Below are 20195 nucleotides of genomic sequence, written 5' to 3' on the forward strand. Positions count from 1 at the left end.
TACTAAGACACACTTTGAGCCACAAAGCTCTAAGAAAAATGGTCACTTCATCCACCAATTAGCCCATATTTTCTTTCTCACCCACTCTCAATGTACCCATTCTATGAAGAATTATACCCTGTGCTATTTGTGCCAAATATTATGTACATATATCTACAGATATAGATAGTTTATATAACTATAATTATATAACTCTCTCTCTCTCTATATATTCTGATATATATTTATTTTATTTTTAGATAGGTAGAGAGATAAAGTGTTATTTTTATTTTTGAATTTTGATAACTATAACAGAATATAACACTATGATATCTAGCAATCTGAAAAGGAAACAATTTACCTCCTTTAAACCAAATTTAGATGGGCATTTGAAAGGATGTAAATGGTAACAAGGTTTCTTGTCACTAGATAAGGTCCACAGGGCAGACTCACCAGGACTAAAAGCAACAAGTTTTTTAAGAAGTGTCCAACTATTGCTGAATATCTTGGGCCTGATTCTCCTTTTATCTGCTTTTACGTTCACCAACATAACTCCATTGATTTCAGTGAAAGGGGAACAGGCCCATTTACCGCAAATGTAATGGGAAAGCTTGGGCTGAGCCCAGTCATAATTTGTCCTAACTCCAGAAAACCCCGGACTAAGGAGATACAAAGATCCTCAATACCAATAAATGTACTCTAATACAATGATGCACTAGAACTTTGAAACACATAGTACATGAATTAGAGATGGACCTGAGTTAATAAATTCAGATCCACATACAGTATATACAAAGTTCAGGGCTGTCCACATGGAAGGATTTAGTTTTGACTCAGTTCTATTGAAGTGTGTATATTCATTAAAATATTGAGGCCCACCCACCCACCCTATTGAAAACATACATTTTAGGTGGCAACTGAACATACTAAGGGCCACATTCTATTTAGATTCTGCAACTGTCAATTACATAAGCAGAGCCACTGAAGTTAATGTGGACTGGATTATCCAGCCCTTACTCCCATAGGCAAACAATTACTTGTACAAATAATCCTAGTGACTCAAGTGAGTAACTGGTCTCTAGTGGGAGTAAAGCAGTTCACAAATCTGGCCCTAATTAAGCAAGTGCTCCCTGTGACAGTTTCCCCCCCCCTTCCAGAATGCCAACTAATGTACAGGGGTTCCACTGAGCCCACCCGTTCCACCAGCCTAGGCTCCATAGTCCTATCTTGGTGCGTGCACACACACACACACACACACACACACACACACACACACACACACACACACACAGGTAGGGACCCACCCAGCTGCACAATGACACCGATACTGAAATCAGTGCTGCATTGGAAGCCTTTCAGCTAGAGAATTACCCAGCACTCATGTACACACAACTTCTTGAGTGTAAATCCAAAATTATACTGTCTTGCACTGCACAGAAATCTATACAGCATAAGCGCATGAAATCCACCCCTTCCCTCAGTGTGGAGGAAGATATGCACAGCTTTTTGCCCGCCCACCCCCACCCCCAGTTATGAATTACACAAACTGGTTTTAGAACAAACAAAAGACAAGTTTAGTTAATTAACTAAAAAAGGTAAATTTTAAGTCATTATAAGGGATAGCAAATAGATCAAAATAGATTACTGAGCAAATAAAGCAAAACATGCAATCTAAACTTAATACACTAAATTAACTGATAAATAGTAGCATATTCTCACCCTAAATGTTGTTTTGTATAGGTTGCAGAGTTTCTTGCAGGTAAACTGCACTGCTTGCAGCTTAAATCTCCATGTATTCCTTTCACAGGCTAGACCTTTCTTGCCTGGGCTCAGCCCCTGTCCCTCCTAGTTTAGTTCCTTTGACTCTTGTTTTCAGCAATCTTCCTTCTTGGGTGGGGAGGCAGTGGAGAAGAACCAAGATTAACTTACTTCCCAGCCTTAAATAGGATTTGCATATGGTGGGAATCCTTTGTTTCCCAGTTTAACCCCCAATTCCCCTTAATGGAAAAATACCAGCAGTCCAAGATGGTGTCCAATAACAGATGACATGATCACATGGCCCTGAAGTATCAAAGCAGCATCCCAGGAAACTTCTCAGGAAGGAGGGAGATTAGTATCTTCAAAGTCCTATTGTTTTCCCTAATGGCCCATTCCAGGCTGATTGCATAGTGTCTGGTGGAGGTTTCCCAGGTGAAAACAGTTGTAATTGTTACATAATCAATGTTCCTAACTTCAGGTACAGAAATGATACATTCATACAAATAGGATAATCACATTCAGTAAATCATAACCTTTCCAATGATGTCACACATGACCCATCTTGCATAAAACACATCTTAGTTATGCCATATTCATATCATAATATTTCTATAAAGAATATGGGGTATAATGTCACACTACCTGACATAAAAGATTAAAGAATGTGTCCTTAAATTTGCAACAGTCTTTTTTTCAGTATTTCTTTCTTTACTTAAAAGAAGATTGAGGCTTGTGCCAATTTTTTTTAGTTAACACCCACCATAATACCAATACCTTAAAAAAAACAGTTGATTCACATATATAATGACAAATATAACTGCTGCTTCCTAACAGCTATGAAACAAAGTGAAGGTTTCACAATGAGACATACACCATTATTACAGTAATAGCTTCTTTAGTGGATTGTTCTTTTTTCTATTGGTATTCTATTCAGTGTTTTATATTTTCTCTTATAAAATAATTAGAATATATTCTATAATATAATGCACCTGAATATAAATCACATGTATTCTGAAGAGCTGTGAATTATTGCAGAATTCAGTACTTTTGAAAAGCAATTTTAACTTTGCATTCTTACTTTTTATGTTAAAATTAAGGAGAGGTTGAGGTCCAGTTGAAAGTGTTTACTATACAAAACTTGGTCAAGCTGGTGTTTGACCTTTGACAAGAGGTTGCCCTCAGTCCGGCTATTCCTAACAAACCAGGCCCAAGACAATAAGCTGCTTTATAGCTATTAGCTAGGCCAGTGTGTTTCTTCAGGAAGACCTCAAGCTGAAAAGCCAACATGCCTGACAACCACAGCCAAGGTACCAAGGGTCCAAGCACTAGACATTGGAAAACAAATGGAAAAAGCACACATGGCTACATCTGGAATCCTAATGGGCCACCAATGGTTCCCAGCTAAAGGAAGAATTACCAGTGTTATTTTATCATCCCTTGTGCTAACTTAGCTGTTTATGTACAGCAATAAATGATTTTTTAAAAACATATTTGGGTCATTATGTCATATACCACCAGCAAGTAGGGTTGTTTTATTGTGCTTGGAGTCAAAATACATTGCTATACCCAGATGTGAGGGAAGTTCAAAACCTCTAGTCCTGCTGTATTCATTCCTGTTGGACAAATGGATTAAGTTTTTAAAAAGGAAACTGAGAATTTTTATGGCCTGTAATCCCATCTCACCAGTAAAATTCACACCAACATTTTTCTATATAAGTTTGCCTTGCCAATGATAACACTAAATATTTACATAGTAAGCAAAGCAACATTTCAACCAACAGGAAATGCCAGATATCATTGCAAGACATCTCTCAATTCTCTTCTGCCAGGGCCACACTATGCAACATTCAAGAAACAACTTCTGGCTGAATTTTTTTTTGAATACCAGAGCATATGCTTGTACCTGAGCATGACATAAAATTTGGAGGGGGATGGGGAGGAGAGATTTCTTATTGTGGCATAAATATTTTAAAATGTCTATCCTATTAACATGCCAAATCATTAAAGGGGAACTCCTCAAAAGTGGCCCTAAATTTAGATCTTGTAAAAATAAGCTCTTCCAAAACCAAAGAGCAACATACTATACTTTCTTTCAATATGCACTGGAAAAAGCAGTTTACATAAATGTAACTCGTGCAGGGTTTCTAACCCAAGCATTCCAGTATTGGGAACCTGAAAGTGAAACAGATTATAAAGAACAGTGAAACCAGATTCATTGGTACTCCCTGCTGCAGTTGAGAGAAATGTCAAAAAATGACCAAGCAGTATAAACAGCGAAAAACTAAATTGGATTTTAATTTTTTTAAATTGTAATTAGTTAACAGATTACCAGCAAGGATGTTTGTTTAAAGTAGGATTTCTGAATTGACATATCCGCACAATTTGATTCAACTTCCATCAGTAAATACATTCTACCATTACCTTCCACTTCACCCTCCTTCAATAGATAATAGAGATTTGAGCTGTTTAAAGGTAAATACAATTTAGGAAGCAAGAGCGGGGTCCAACTCCAGCAAAAGTAAATTAAAAGATTTACATTGATTTCAGTGGAAGTTTGATCAGGCCCTAAGCTAAGTAAATAAAATAATTCTCAGTCCCCTGTCTGTTTTTATTTTATTTATTTTTTTATTTGTTCCACTCAGTTTCCTTGTCTCCATTTGTTGTCTACTCCTTATTCTGTTTTTCTTTCCTATCCTTTGTCAATTTCCCCCCGTTTTTCCAGTGAAACAAGTTATGTCTTGCAAGTGATTCACAAACAGAAAAAAAAGATGTATAGTTGCAAACTAGATGATTATATGTGGGAACAGGGTTAGTCTTGCTTTTTCAGCACATGATCTGCAAAATGACCTTGAAATCAGATTTAGAGAATAACATTTTGCATGTCCTTCAGACACAGAATCATTATCATACCCTACATAATACACTATATTAAACAACAGGATAGGGGACAAAGGCAACTCCAGATGAATGAGCTGGTCAATAGCCTATAGTAAAGTTAAATTAAATTCACTTTAGCTGTAGGTTTTAAAGTAGGACAGGAAGCCTTCACTAAAGTAACTTTTCATTCCTGTAGCCCACATCAACAAGAGAAGGTGTGATTAAAAAAATATTCACAGCAACTTAAATGCTAAAGTAACTGCTTTTCAAAACAGTACTTCCTCCCTGTTTTCCCTTTCAAAATACACTCTGAGTAACCTGTATTTGCCATGGAAAAACAGACATGTGAATTTGATACTCTGTACTTGTTGATGTGTTTTTAAAGCTGACTAGCAAAGTGCAGAATGTGAAGTTTTCTTGTTTCTGGTGTCACATGACAGATTAAAAACACAATTAAGTAAATAGCTAAATGTCTCTCCTGATTTCCAAGAACAGCAGAAGTATTACGTTGTACCGAAAGAAAAAGAAGAAAACCAACTCAACAAATTACCCCTTGATATTATCAAAAATCTGTTTCAAAAATATCTATTTCTTGTGTTTGGGAACAAAATAAATTTATACATTCAAATGTAACAGTGTCATTAACTGCCAATTTTCAATAATAATGGAACAGTATAAAATATATAAACCTCCCAAAGTTAATAATTAAGTAGAAAACAACTAAGCAGGCTACATTAAGAGTCGGAATACCTTTTTCTCACCACTTCCCCAGATGTTTTCTTACTTAATGAAAGGAGCAGCGCAAGCATTAGAGAACAGTTGCAAAAAAACACAAAACATCTTGACAAATACTGCAAAAAAAATAATAAGGCTTCACTTTGTTTATGAAAATTATTTTCTATACATGTTAATTATACCCTGGTTTTGTCAGTATTAAGAAAATCCTGTCCTTGAAAAAAAAAACAAAACACTATATGAAATGCAACTCACTATGGAGAAAAGAACAGGAGTACTTGTGGCACCTTAGAGACTAACAAATTTATTTGAGCATAAGCTTTTGTGGGCTACAGCCCACTTAATCAGATATAGAATGGAACATATAGTAAGAAGATATATATATACATACAGAGAATATGAAAAGGTGGAGCAAGAGGCTAATTAATTAAACATGAGCTATTATCAGCAGGAGAAAAAAAAACCCTTTTGTAGTGATAATTAAGATGGCCCATTTAGACAGTTGACAAGAAGGTGTGAGGATACTTAACATGGGTACAGTCACTTTACTGAAGTAAGCTGAAGAAAAAACTGAAGAAAAAAATTAAAATGTACTGTACAATCTAAATAAATGGAAATATTTTGTCATTTTATGTTACAATTTTTCTTGGTATATAAAAGTTATTTCCCTCCTCTTATCCCTCATTCTCCTCCCACCCCCAAACCAATCTCAAAATAGAGGAGAAATTAAATGATGCTGATAAACAGGTTGAAACATTTTCTTGTGACAATGCTCATTGAAGCTAAGGTTTATGAACTAACTGCACAAGTGATCTTAAATGGCATGTCTGGTCAGTGAAATCTTGAGCGTGAAAATGACTCATACTGACTCAGATCCCTGTGCAGGGACCCATGCATCTCTTAAGTACTGTCAATTACACTAAAACAGCATTTAAATCTGTGCTTTTCAACTACCGTTTCCATGGACCAGTGCCAATCCCTGAGATCTCTCTGACATAGTTTAGGATGACAGCAAACTGGTCCCAGATATCAAAAAGGTTGAGAAAGGCTGGTTTAAATAATAGGGAAGACTTGGAGCAAAACTTTTTCACTAACAAGAATTTCACCATTGGTTGGTAACTTTTGAGAAAACCTAGATTCACAAATGATGCTAGTCTCTCTCTGAAGAGGCCCATGTGTCCTTTCCAAGCTTTCTGTGTTGCAGCAATATAAACTAACTAACTGACAATGAACAAATGGACAACGAACACCTAAAACTAGAAAAAAAACATAAACAAGGAACAGAAGCACTTTTCTTAGCAAGCTAAGAGCACTGAGGAACAGGGGCTCTGACTCTGGCCATGCGGTGGTAAGAGGGAACTGGAGCAGCATCAACTCACACAGCCTCTTAAAGCCTCAATGCACCACGCGGCCGACGCACATGAAGGTCAACTGACACTACTATGAACAGTTCAGGCTCTGGCGCATAATGCGCATGTGTACCAATGTTTGGAATCCACATAGGGACCATCGCTCAGAGAAGAACTACTGTTTTTCACTACACTGTATCAGCTCAACAAATGGGGGACTCCAGTTTCCATTTCTATTAGTCTGTCATTTTTCACAGTAATTACATTTCACTGTGGAAAATGTCCTTTCCTTCTAATTGTGAACATTTGGCACTAAAACTCTGCTAAAATTGCTCAATTTTGTTTACTTCTCTTTATGTCCCAGGATTGCTAACAAAGTTAAAAGGAATGTACCAACTGGACAAGACTTACTTAAAAGTGTGATGCAGCACAGCAGGAGGTGGTCACTCCTTTTCAAAATTTCTCTAGGAGGATCTGAGCTGGTTATTTTCCTGAGAAAATAATTATTTAGAATTCAAGTACATTCCCTACTAGATAAACAAATCTAATTTAGGTTTAAAGTATGTCTAAGGTATATACATTTTAAAAGCATACTATATATTTGCAAAGTGTCATTTAATATTTCCATATTGATTATATCATACTAATTTTTACTGTCAAATAAGGTACTAGAGCCAAAAATACTGTAATTGTAAAGCAAAGCTTGTTGCAGCCTATTCCTGGGTGAGCTCTTCACACAGCAGATGTCGGGCTTCCTTCCCAAAGCACTGCACATATTTGCTGATGCTCTTATGTTTTCATATTAGAAGTCCTGTATTTAGCAGGTTTCTTCAGTAGCAATAAGCAAACAGTTCATAAAGTCAGTTTTCAAATGTAGCTGTAAACATCCATTTTTGCTTCACCCAGACATTTGTTTCATGCTCCCCTTTTGCCATAACAGGGGCTAGGCAAGACAATTACCTCTGGATGGTCTGTATCTTATGTTGAAAAACCTGCTCAAAAGCCAGTGGGATCCTAAGTAGGATCTTGATTCAGCAAGGCACTTAAGCACATACCTAACTTCAAGTTTAGATATAGGCATGTGTTTAAGCACTTTGCTGAACTGAGGCTTAAGTGCACCATCCATAAATAAATTTGTCTTACTGGAAATGAATTAAATTTTAGTCATCCAGAAATTTACTAATTACTTTTTTCTAAAAAATCACCGTATTTGGATAATATTTAATAATAACAAATAATTGTTGATGTATTGAAATAACAAGAGTGAATCCAGAAATCAGTCTACAACAGTATAGGAGTTTGCACTTCAAGTTAAGGTTCTTTCTGACTTAGAGTTTAAAACAGGCTATAACTAGAAGGTGAGATTTTCAAAAGTGCTCTGTGTCCGCCTAATGCTGCTCCCATTGACATTAATGGCAATGCAAGTGGGGGTGGGGGAGACAGAGTGTTTGCGTATGCATGTACGCATATGGGGTTGTGGAGTGATATCGAGGTTTTATTGGAATTTGTTTGAGATGATATGCATAACTCACTAATGGCTTCACAACTCACATTTAATGCATCCCCCTTTCATGCCAATAAAACACCTATACCACATTATCGTGTATTCTCTGAGCGGGATTTTCAAGTGGGCTCAGTGTTGGCTTAACTCTTCTCCCACTCAAGTCAATCCCATCTCCTGTAAACTCCGGCTCCTTTAGTATCATAAGTGCCACATAAGAGGGAGAAATTTCTCTAAGTGACCTAAAATAGATTCTTTTATACCTATAAATGTCATAATTTTAAAGTCTAATATCTCAAGAACTCCCAGAGCTAGAAGCAAGTGTTGTGCATCTCACTGGAAAGCTGAAAATCTCTTTTCAAAATGTGTAACATTCCCATTTCTAGAACTAGTGGATTGCAAGGTATCAGACCTTATCACTGGTGTAGCGTTGATTATTGCCCATTGTGGGGCCCAACTTAGGCCAGTATAATTTTTGAGGCTGAAGTAATTCTTTGCTGGGATGCAAGAAGGATATTTTTTTCTGACAGGTTGATTTTCTTTAAAAATAGCAAATGTTTGAAGCTGCTCCAAGGTTTGGAATGTTAGAATAAATCCCAGTGGAAATGGATTAGTGGGCAGAGAGCAGGTGAGACGGTCAAAGGTGGATGTAAATACAATTTATCAGATGACTCTGCAATTTGTCACACTGATATCACCACCCCATATGTGGCATATATACAATTCTTTCCAGCAAAGAGCTAACAGTTTCTGTGCCCAGCATACTCAAGGATGAATTACACATTAAACCAGTGACGTGGTATCAGAATTTTAAACAAGGAAAATTCCTTCTTAGCTTATGATAAGTCTGTATCCTAGAGTGCGTATCCTTGAAGAGAGAGAGGATAAGGGACAGGGGAATCTACTCATTTGTTTTTCCATTTAAATAAATACACTCTTTCCCAACCATGGAAGCTGGCAAACAAACTTAGGTGAAGTATACTTTTTTTGGAAACTATTTATAATGCCTGAAAAGTATACTGATAGTATGCAGTGATGAGACCCTTGCTGGCAGCATTTAGGGGTATTTTCCTGTGATGGGGTGTATAAACCCAACACAGACCAATGATGGGTTAACAGGAGCCTGAAAGCCCAATTAGCTCACCTTGTTCTACCTGGAGGCTGTGCCAGGCTCAATTTAGGAACATACCTAGATGGGAACGAGCTGGGTAGTTATCATAAAGGAAGGCATTTAGAGCAACATTAAGAGGATACCCAGGGTGGGAAGGCCTGAGGAAGAGGCAGGGTGGAAGTTGTCTCCTGGGTGAAGAGACTGAAGAAGGACTCAGATATTGGTGGGGAGGGAAGAGAGGAATAAGGTATAGGAACCAGGATTAGTTTCTGTGGTGGGCCCCTAGAAAGTGGGGTGGGACCCAAGGGAAATGGCCCTGCAGGTCAGTGTCCTGACAATAGGACAGAGGACAAAGGGGAATCAGAAGAGAGACTGAAATCCCAAAGCCACAGGGGTAGGAGTTGGTGTTATCATTTTGATGTCAGTCGGTGAAGATACTGGAACTGAAGACCCACAGTGGGGCAGAAGTCTTTATGGTTTGCTACTTGTTGTTTAAAAACTGATGAAGGACATTATGTAGGACATTAATGCCCTGAAAGGGGCAGGACTCTAGAGGGACCTGGTCAAAAGGTTATGTACCCACTACATGAGATAGACAGCAATGCCAGAAGACGGTGCTCTGGGATGGTGGGTGACAACAATGCCATGAGGAGGTGTTCTGGGATGGTGAAGTCCATTACAGCTCCCCAGAAGCATTTTTGAAAATTCTAGCATCTGATGCCACCTGGGCCGTTCTAAAAGCAACAACATTACTTTCAAGACCCGGGATAAGTCATTATTCACCTACTATTGATCAGTTCAGTCCATAGTTTATGAGAACTCCTGGATTCCTCCCTGCACTAATCACAAAGCAGTGTCCTCAAATAAAGCTTTTTACCATTTCAAGTTGGCTAGGAATTGCCTTCCCACTCTGATTGATAATGATCTGACCTGGCCTCAATTATACACCACTCTCTCTCTCTCTCTCTCTCTCTCTCTCACACACACACACACACACACACACACACACACACACACACACAGAGTGGGACTACAAGAAGGCACTATACCTGAGCATGAAGCCACCAGCCCTTAGCCCTACTACAAAAAGCCATAGCACATCTCCTCAGCAAACAGGCTATCACAAACACATCAAATCTGTCCTCTGCTCTCTACTCTGGCTTCCCACAGAATACTGAGCCATATTCAAGGTCTTGGTTCTTATCTTCAAGGTGCTGAAATGGCCTGGGCCCAGGATACCTAAAAGGTTGCCTAAAGTTTTGCGACAAGAGCTCTAGTTAATAATTCATCTCCTCAGGAACGCTGGAACTGCCACATCCGTACAGCAGAAAAAGCCTTTTGGGGGGCAGGTATACAAGTATGGAATGAACTCTGACAGGAACTAAGAACCACCAGACACTATCGTCTCCCATTCCAAATGCAAGATGCACGTCTTTAACCCTGCTTTCTCTAATTTAAACACACAGAACGGTGTACGTATAACTTTCATGATACCCACCAAAACAGAACACCACACTACTCACATAATTTTCCTTTTGTGAAGAATATGAACTGAATTTGGTGGTGAAATTTAACAAGGAAATCCCGGGAGCCTGTAAAAGCCCCTGTCCACTGGTTGTAAACTATTTTACAAATCAGTATAAAGATCCTGACTGTGCAGTAACATGATTATAACAAGGTTTATTCCACCTACACATACAATACAGCTTGGTAAGACATAATCATCATAACAGAACAGTTTTGTTAATGTAGCTGGTCCCAGTAGGTTAGGGTGACAAGATGTCCCGATTTTATAGGGGCAGTCCTGATATTTGGGGCTTTTTCTTATATAGGTGCCTATTACCCCCCACTCCTTGTCCTGATTTTTTCACCCTTGCTTTCTGGTCACCCTACAGTAGGTTTCTCTATATCGGCCATGACAACCATGTCAGCACCTTAATTTCAAGAATGTCCCAGCACAGTTTGACCTTAAGTGTAGAAAGGGTCTAAAGAGAGAATGCCTCTCTCTGTATGCCATAATGCTACAGTTGAGATCAGAAGAGCCACTCAAGCTGAAGCTCAATTGTTATAAACAGGGAGGAGCTACTGGCAGGATGTTCTTGGAAAGAGCCTTGTGGGCCTTTGAAACTCACTCCCTGTTTTGGTCTGAAATAGCTCAAATGTGATGACCTTCATGGCACATTGCAAAGCTCATCTTTTTTTCCCTAGGGGAATTGTAAGGGTGGGATATTGCTGGAGAGGAAGAGGAAAATGAGTTTTTAAATTGCCTGGCTTATTGGCAGCTGTTTATTTTAAATTGTACTGCTACACTTAGGGTATTATTTGTAATGTATTTTTAAGTGATGTTAAGGGTGCTTAGACCATGTATATGGGAGCCCTATTTTTAGCATTTGCATAAATCTAAATATATCAAATAAAGGGCATTAACACTTTAGAATGGAAATTGCACATTGAGGAAAATAAACTGTACATTCACTTGGCAGTTTATTTTCATCATAATGTACAATTTCCATTCTTTAAAGTCCACTTGTCTCAAAATCAAATAACCTTGTCTTTCTTCTTTTCAGTAGTCCCTTCCCATTTATATACACACTCACCTCTTTGCTAGGCACTGTTTCACTCTCCCAAAAATAAGTTACTATAGTAGTCTTTGATAATTGCGGGCCATAAGTGCATCTTGTCATCACTTTTTTTTTTAATGGAAGCCTCCCACTGACAAATGAGAGTTCTGTTTGTGAAATTATGGCAGAGCATTGCCCAGTGTTAACATTACTATATCTGGCAAACAAAAATACACCGTGAGAGTATGAGTAAGGAAGGAAAATATTAAATAAGGAGAAGAAAAGAAAGCTAGGAATTAAGAAGTGACGTTTTAAACTATCAGCAATAATTAATCTTTTCACTGCTAATAGTGACAGAAAAGTGGAAGAAAAAAAAACAAGAGCAGAGATAGTTACTGTATGTTCTTAATGAATTTGCTCTATCATTTGATGAGGCTTACATTTTTGGTAATGAAAAACACATCATAGAACATAAATATACATCACAATTCTAGCAGAAAGTCCTCTGCATTTCAGAAATCATGATTCAGTTTTCCTTTGGGGAAGCTCTCCAGTGGCAGCATTTCAGGTTCTTTGAATTGTCCTTCCCTAACACAGACTCTGGAAATATCATCATAAACAAAAGGGTTATATTTGACTGGCAAATGCTTCCATGGGAAAACGGTCAGCTGTAACTTGGCTCTGTTGCAGAAAAGGCTGATGCATTGCCTTCTTTTATACCATTGTATCAGTGAATTACGTGATGAACTGTGAAAAGAAACTTAGAATATTCTGACAACAAGAAACACACACCCTGTGACTGATGCAAGTTAAAAAAGTATAAGATATTTTTGCTAATTTTAGCATCTGCATAAACATTAAGAAAGTTACTGTCTATATCACATACATAAAAAGGAAATTTGACTATACAATCATGATGAAAGTTATGAGGAAAAAGAGAAAGATATGTTGTTCCTCTATGATACCAGAACTAATTAAAGTACAGTAGCAACAGTATTCAGACTAAGCTTTTTATGCATTCATTTTGTAGAAATTAATGATGCTCCAAAAATAGAGTACATTTCATTATTTTTTGTATTGCAGTTAAAAATGATCTGTTTTTCTGTAGATTTATACTCTGACGCATCTTGTAAAATTGCATGTGAGAATGGAAATTATACCTTTATTTGTGAAGATAAAAGGTGAGAAAAGAAGTCCACATGCATTGTATTACTATTACTTTTTAAAAATCTAAATGAGTCTCAGGCTGCTGCTTCTTCTTTTTTTTAAAACAGGAATAAATTATGGAAGTGACTAATTTACATTTGGAGAGACAAAGAATGCAAATAACTTTTATTCATTAAAATACTATAAAATTGATTCTATCACATTTCCAGTTTTAAAAAATTAAGAGATGAAGGAGGTTTCTCAAGAACATTTGCAAATGATCTGGTTTACATTAAACATTTCAAAAAATTATTTCAATTTTTTTTAAACAATTGTGTCTTAGAGACAAAATTTTATTTCTCAGACAAACCTAAACACACTGGCCCAAACTTCATTACTTGTGGATGGCTCAGACATGGCCTATGTAATACAAATTGGGGGTCTCTATGCAAGTCCTAGCCAACCAATGTCCATATCATGTATTTATTAAGGCCACAATCAGAGATCAGAGCCCCATGATGCTAGACACTGTACACACAGAATGAAAAGATGACCCCAAACAGTTTACCATATAACTAAAATACATGACTGCATGAACTGGTAGGCCATGAAGGCACTTTCATTAAAGAGGCACAGGACTGAATGGATATAGATATTTGGGAAGGGATAACTAATTGAGTTCTGGTCATATTTTTATTTAGAGAGACTATTTATTTGTATATTTGAGAATATACAACTTCAGAAAAATATAGAATCGAAATAATGGGGTAAAACGTGAACAATGCTGGGTAGAGCAATGAAGTCAACAGGTACATCACAAGAGTCATCCTGAGGGGAGAGACAAACTGAGATTTCAAATATATATTATAGTTTTCTGTATCTTTCATTAGATAGTCATGGTAGCAGTGAGAGAGAAGAGAAACAGGCAGATTTAAAAGGACAGTAAGATGAGCAGCAGCAGCAGCAAAAAAGTAGATCAGGATTTTAGTTTTTTCTTTTAATGATTCAAGCATTACACTGTTAGTTATGTGACCAGGCATGATGCAACATCCATCCCAAAGATATATATCAAAACACCATCAGTAATGGCAAGTACAATGCACAACTACACTGGCTCTCAGGGAACTAAGTAGTCTCAAATCCTAAAGCCTAGTGCTACAATGTGTCTGCCATGTGTCATTTTGCTGGGGAGCTCTGTTATGACAGATTTTTATGTATTGAAATATTTTATTAACTTTTGTAGGCCTCAATTCTTTATTTTCCTACATAAGAAATAGGAATTACAAGATAAAGAGTATAGGAAAATTGAAATTGTACAAGTTACTCTATATGGAACCAAATTTTCAAACTGTGGATTCTGTGCACCATAAACATGTATGTGCATCTATGTGTGAATGTAAATTTGACTTTTGCACTTATAGTAATTAAGTGTGCAAATACACCAACTGTGCATGCAAAAATTGCCTATGCAAAATTAGAGGCCCAATTACAGGTCAGCAGATTAAAAGGCAGAAGAATTTTGTCTTAAAATTAAAGACATATGACCCTCTGGACGAAACCAAATAAAAGAGTCCCTTTCTGCAACCTCAGGGTCTAAAACAATAACTTGTAAACTAAGCCAAGCAGACTAATAGAGCAGCTGAACTTCACCCAACTCTCACAAGAGCAACCACCAAAACCCGGAGAGCAAGATGCAAAGATTCCTGGCATGTAGGTGTAGTGCTGTCTGAAGTTTTTGTATCTGTTTACCTAGTGCTAATACTGCTCACCAGTGCACTAGCACTACAGCCAGCAGCAGAGACTGAGAAAGTGCCCTCTTCCCTCAAATCCTCATCTTATGCTATAAAAACAAACAAACCCAAGAGTATTGTGTGGGAGGCGGAATATTATAAAACAAAGGGGCATGTGGAAGTTTGAGAGACAGTGAGGCTTTTTTCCTCTCTGCTTCCATCTTCCAGACACGCCAGCATCCAAAATGAGTGAGAAATGACTGGAAAATGGCAGTTCTACATAATGATATACTCTACATCTAGCTACTAAATAGACAGAATATACTTGAATGTAAGACTTGAAAGTTTCCCTTGAACCCTTATTGCTAATTGAATGAACATGCTCCCAAATATCTGTCTGGTATCTGGAAACACTTGCCTGACCAAACAGGTATAATTCTTGCCATTTGGCAAATTTATTATTCAGTTGGCCCATTCTTTATGGAATCACGTAAACAGTGCTAAGTGCCAATGCCGTGACTGCCTTTGTTATGCTTGCTCTGGGGAGACAGAATATCAGTTTTTGGACTATCACTTCATAAGTGTTTAATTCACATAACCCCTTTTCATGGATGCATTTTAGAACCTCTCACATATAGATCATCATCAGTTTATATATTTATTAAGGACTTAAAATGTTTGTTGAAAGTAAAGTATAACACTAGAAAAGATTATCAAGGCTGTAAAAAACATCTCTATTATAAAAGCCTTTATAAAACCAACATTTTAGAATAATTATTTACAGGTTTAAAATGACTTTTCTGGAGCAATGCAAAGTCACATTTTTTTGAGGTAATATAAAAACAATTAGGTTTAATTTTTACATTCTGAAAACATACAAAATATTTAAGCTGTTTAAAATTAATTTCAAAAGATCTAATCAGATAGGCTTTTGAAGGATTCAGACACTGCGTGTCTTTCAGCATTGTGTTTGCAAAGAGATACGGTTGGTTGTTTAACCACACAGATATCATTTAGTCTATAACTTAAACAAGCATTGATAAAGTTTTTTACAAAAAGATGCTATCAATAAAACAAACAGGGTATTTTGTATTACTTCAAAGCTTATTTATAATGTGTTTAGGAAAATAATGTCTTGATTTTCTAAACTTTTCAACATCTGCTTTTACTTACTTGAAGCATTGTAAAGTTCTCTGCCTTTTGAATGTATAACTTTTTTTCTTTTGTCTACTCCTGTATTTGAATATCTTCACATTATGTTACTCAGAAGATCATGTGTATGCAACCACAGGAAAATCTCTGATGCTTTTTAGCAATGGTGAGCACTAGTTAACAAAAATGTTTTAAGCAAGCACACTAGAAATATAATAAAAGTTATTTTCCTCAGAAGGCTAACGTTACTAAATTCTTATATTTTTCTCATGCAGATATGTAACATTAGCAGAGATATTTTTAAGCTAAATATTGGACTGTTTACACATATTCCCCCTCCCAAATGTGTATAACCCACATCACTTTCTATTAGAGGAAGTATCCTTTTTACAAATGGACTTCTTTTTAGAGTTCACCATTACCCAAGCCAAGCTAATGAATTTCCAAAGCCATGAATTTCTTCCTTTAAGGTTTTTCCCTTCCATAGTAATTTCCAGGTTGCTGCATGATTAATCTACCCATAATCATCTTCTATTTTTGATTACAAATACTAGAAACTTAATTTCCATATAATCTTAGGAAATTAACACAAAAAGAAAGCAACAAATTCATGAGTGTATCACTATTCAAACAGGTTGCTATGAACAGTTTGAATACTTAACTATAAACATATTATATATCAGAGAACAAAATCTATTTAAGTTAAAGTTTAAATGTATATCCTAAGGGACTTTAAACCATAGTAACAGAGTGAGAAATCAGGTCCAATGTCTTTAATTACAAGTTAACATACTATTTGATAAATACATTATAACATAATATGTTCTTTCACTCTACAAGCTTAGATGCTGGCATATAAGAGTATCAGTATCTACTGTTGTTGTAGATGTCTGTATGCCTGACAGACCACGACAGTGAAGGAGGCAAAGTTTCCTGTGGAGCTCTTGAATATGCAAAATCATATTTTATAACCAAGCTCTTAAATAAATGTACAAATGAACAGCTTGATGTATCTGAATACATATCTCCCTCCCTTTGACATTTTATTTCCATAATTGTAAATACTCAGTTTTTACTGTAACATTCCTCTTAATATTCTTCATAGGTATGTGTGGAATAGACTATAAAGTGTATTGTTTTATATGGTCTTCAGTAAGGCATATAGATAAAATTGGAATAGGTGACTTATGTGTTGAAAGGAGAAATGAGGTGGAACCAAACTTCTGGACTGGACCCCCTCATCCTGAATGTTTGTGAGAAGGCGGATTTTTCATCTAAATTCAGATTCATATCCAAAGTTCTCCCTTCAGTCCATCACTTTTAATTGTAGCTGAACCAACATACTGAGCTCATGCCCCCTAAAATTTTGAAAAGGTGTGGACCTCCTCTGACCCATGGCTAGCTAAAAGTGAAAGGGTTTTTTAATTGTTTCTTTTAAATGACTTAGTATAACTCAATCCATAGAACGATATGATTGTTGATATCTGTAGCTTGGAGGATTGAATTAAGAAGACTTCAGGAATATCTAACATGAATTTTCACACATTTAGATGTTTGAGAGAATGTTTAATATTTTTGGCATGCAGTTTTTAATTATTAGGTTACTTGCAAACTAGAAGTTTAAGCTGAGTGTCAGGGAATTTCCTATTTTTTGTTAATGTATTATTTTCATGGAGCTGGGCCAACAGTTAAGGTTGTATTGGAAGCTGCACTACAATGGGAGGTTCTGGTACTTTTACAGTGGATCACACAGGTATGTTGGAGAAAATGAAACATGGAGTCTCTTGTGATCTGAGGCCCAGATCCTCAAAAATATTTAGGCTCCTAACTTCCATTGATTTCACTGGAAATTAGGAGCCTAAGTACCTTTGGGGATCTGGGCCTGAGTGCTTTATTTTTTGAGGGCAGTAACACTTCCACAGGAGTTAGACAGTGTCTGTTCTTTGAAGAGAGAAACAACAGAATGTGCTGGAATTCAGCATCTAATCTCAGCTGCTGCAGAAAGCATGTGACAGTGGCCTGCTTTGTGGAGTGGGGGGGAGGGGCGTCTCTGATCTTACACTGTGTACCTAACCCCCTATAATGCATTTCCCCTCTCCTTGTCCCTCAAATAACTGGACTCTAAACCCCTTGCATGGATTCCCACTTCCCCCAATCAGGGGAAGTGGATTGTATTGCAGAATTGGACCTGGATGGAATGGAGTTCTGCAGTAGTTTGGGGTTGTAGAGGCATGAGCCAGGAACTTCTAACATCACTGGAGAGGCTAGAATTAGGACAGCCCAAGTCTGGTGTACATCAAGGGCTCTCCTAGTGCCATGCGCAGGTTCAGAATTGTCCAGCTGCAGTCTCCACAAAGATCCCTCATTTCAGCCATCCCACCATCCACAGAGCCCTATTCCCTCTCATTCCAGATCTGCAGTTGACCCTCAGAACCAGCCTACAACCCCCTGCTTTATAAGGATGAGGGCTGAAGGAATGTGGGTTCAGAGATGAGAATGCTGAGGGAAGCTGAGGCAGGAACTGGGAGTCTACAGAACATATGGGGGACAAAAGGAAAAGAGCAGAGATGTGGAAAGAAGGGGAGAAGAGGGGCGTGAAAAGGTAGGGCAGATGAAGTATGAGAAGTGGAGTACCAATTATCTCTGCTCCGATGAACCAATGATGATTCATAAAAGAACAGAGAACAGATGTACCCACAAAAAGGTCATCTGACAGACAATTTGTGTGAAACATTTTCTCTGACTCGTCAATCCTCAGATCCTCACACATGAGCCTTGAAAGGTTTACCAGGGTGGAAATAAACTATCAGCCAGTTCTTATACTTCAAGAGCCTTCAATAAGCCCCATTTCCTCAGCATTTCACTTACAACTTACCATACTACTGGCCTGCCATGCACTCTGGCTGTCACAGAGAAAGGCAATGGCAAAGCTGGGAATAGAATCCACAATTCCTGACTTCCAGTCCTGCACTTTGACCACTAGATGGGTCTCCCATGCTAAATAAACAAATTCAACTTTTTAAACTTAATTCTGTTTGTTTCCTTTCTTTTTAGTTCACTTTCCTACATGTCCAATGGATCAGAAACCCAGAGAAGCCAAACTAGCTCAGTTTACAACTTCCATTTATACAATGTACCAACATCATCAACAATGTCATCAGACATGTCCACAGCCCTTGGAGTAGAGTTTGTTACTTAACTGTTTGTGGCTGAGTGGAAAAGCAGTTAACATATTTGTTTTCTTACTGTCACATAAAAATAGTGGCTATTTAAAAAAAATAATTTCTCAGGTACTGTGGCAATTTAAAAAAAATAAAAATAAGTATTTTAAAAACAGAAGACTCTTAACCAGAATGGAATTTTGGGTTTTTTTCCCCACTGTCAGGAAGGGGTACAAAACTGACAAAAAATGAGTACCAACAACATCAGCACACTACAATGATTGCATCTCACATTCAAATGTGTGTGGGGGGGCAGTATTTGTCTGGCTGGCCAAATGAAGGGAACAGTGCTTTATGGCTTGGGGGTGGGGGAGGGGATGAAAATTGTTGCAAAAGGGGTCAGCGTGGTCGCTGACTCATCCGCTAGGAATGCAGGGTTTAAAAGGGGCAACCCTGTGCCTGAAGCCTCCCTTTTACACGGAGCAGTCTGGAGAAGGATCCACCCTCCCTCCCGTTTAGGTGGTAAAATACCAGGTTTGGTCTAGACCTGCTGTGGGCATTATGCTAGCTGCCCCTTTTTTAGGGGGGCTGGGAAGGAATTTTTCCCTCACCACCATATTGGCCTGGGGGCAGTTGGGGTTTTTTCATCTTCCCCACAGCAGGTTCAGCAAGGGATCTGTTCATGAATGGCATGACAGACGGTAGGCTATATGTCGCAATTCATTATTTAAGTGTAGGGTGGATGTCCAGGGCAGGTATTCCATAGGGAAGGTATACAGTGACCAGATAAATGTCTTGGAAAAGAACTTAAAAAGAGGTGTTTGTTAAAGGAATGAACAGGGAGTGGGGAGGGACTCCTATGATTGGTATGGCAGGGAGCCAACCCCCAATTCTTATAGCTCACCTTAACCCTCCTACGAGGGGGCATGGATGATAAGGTCCCAGCAACGGATTTGCTGGAGGGTTCTGAATGGAAAGAGAGGGGGGCTGGCAGAAGCCCCCTGGATAATTACAGAAAAAACATGCGGGTTACCTGCACTAAGAAAAGGAGTACTTGTGGCATCTTAGAGACTAACAAATTTATTTGAGCATAAGCTTTTGTGAGCTACAGCTCACTTCATCAAATGCATCCGAT

The 20195-nt window shown here is 37.7% G+C and overlaps 1 protein-coding gene across 20 annotated transcripts in view; it reads right to left on the reverse strand.

Moving 5' to 3' along the window:
* SLC25A21 (solute carrier family 25 member 21) overlaps window positions 1-20195 on the reverse strand; it is a 376779-nt gene that overhangs the window by 287210 nt on the left and 69374 nt on the right. For 4 of the 20 annotated variants that reach the window (XM_043516969.1, XM_043516956.1, XM_043516954.1 and 1 more), the window contains 2 exons: window positions 7110-7189; window positions 3868-3909 (listed from right to left, as the gene is read on the reverse strand). The exons of 7 other annotated variants lie outside the window; for them this stretch is intronic. In XM_043516969.1, the coding sequence (XP_043372904.1) occupies window positions 3868-3909; window positions 7110-7189 (122 nt within the window). Of the gene's footprint in view, window positions 1-3867; window positions 3910-7109; window positions 7190-12352; window positions 12371-20195 lie in introns of those variants that run through there. 9 more of the 20 variants (XM_043516961.1, XM_043516955.1, XM_043516960.1 and 6 more) reach the window with 4 other exon arrangements.

This window comes from Dermochelys coriacea, chromosome 6 (genome assembly GCF_009764565.3).
Source record: "Dermochelys coriacea isolate rDerCor1 chromosome 6, rDerCor1.pri.v4, whole genome shotgun sequence".
Classification (NCBI taxonomy): domain Eukaryota; kingdom Metazoa; phylum Chordata; order Testudines; family Dermochelyidae; genus Dermochelys; species Dermochelys coriacea.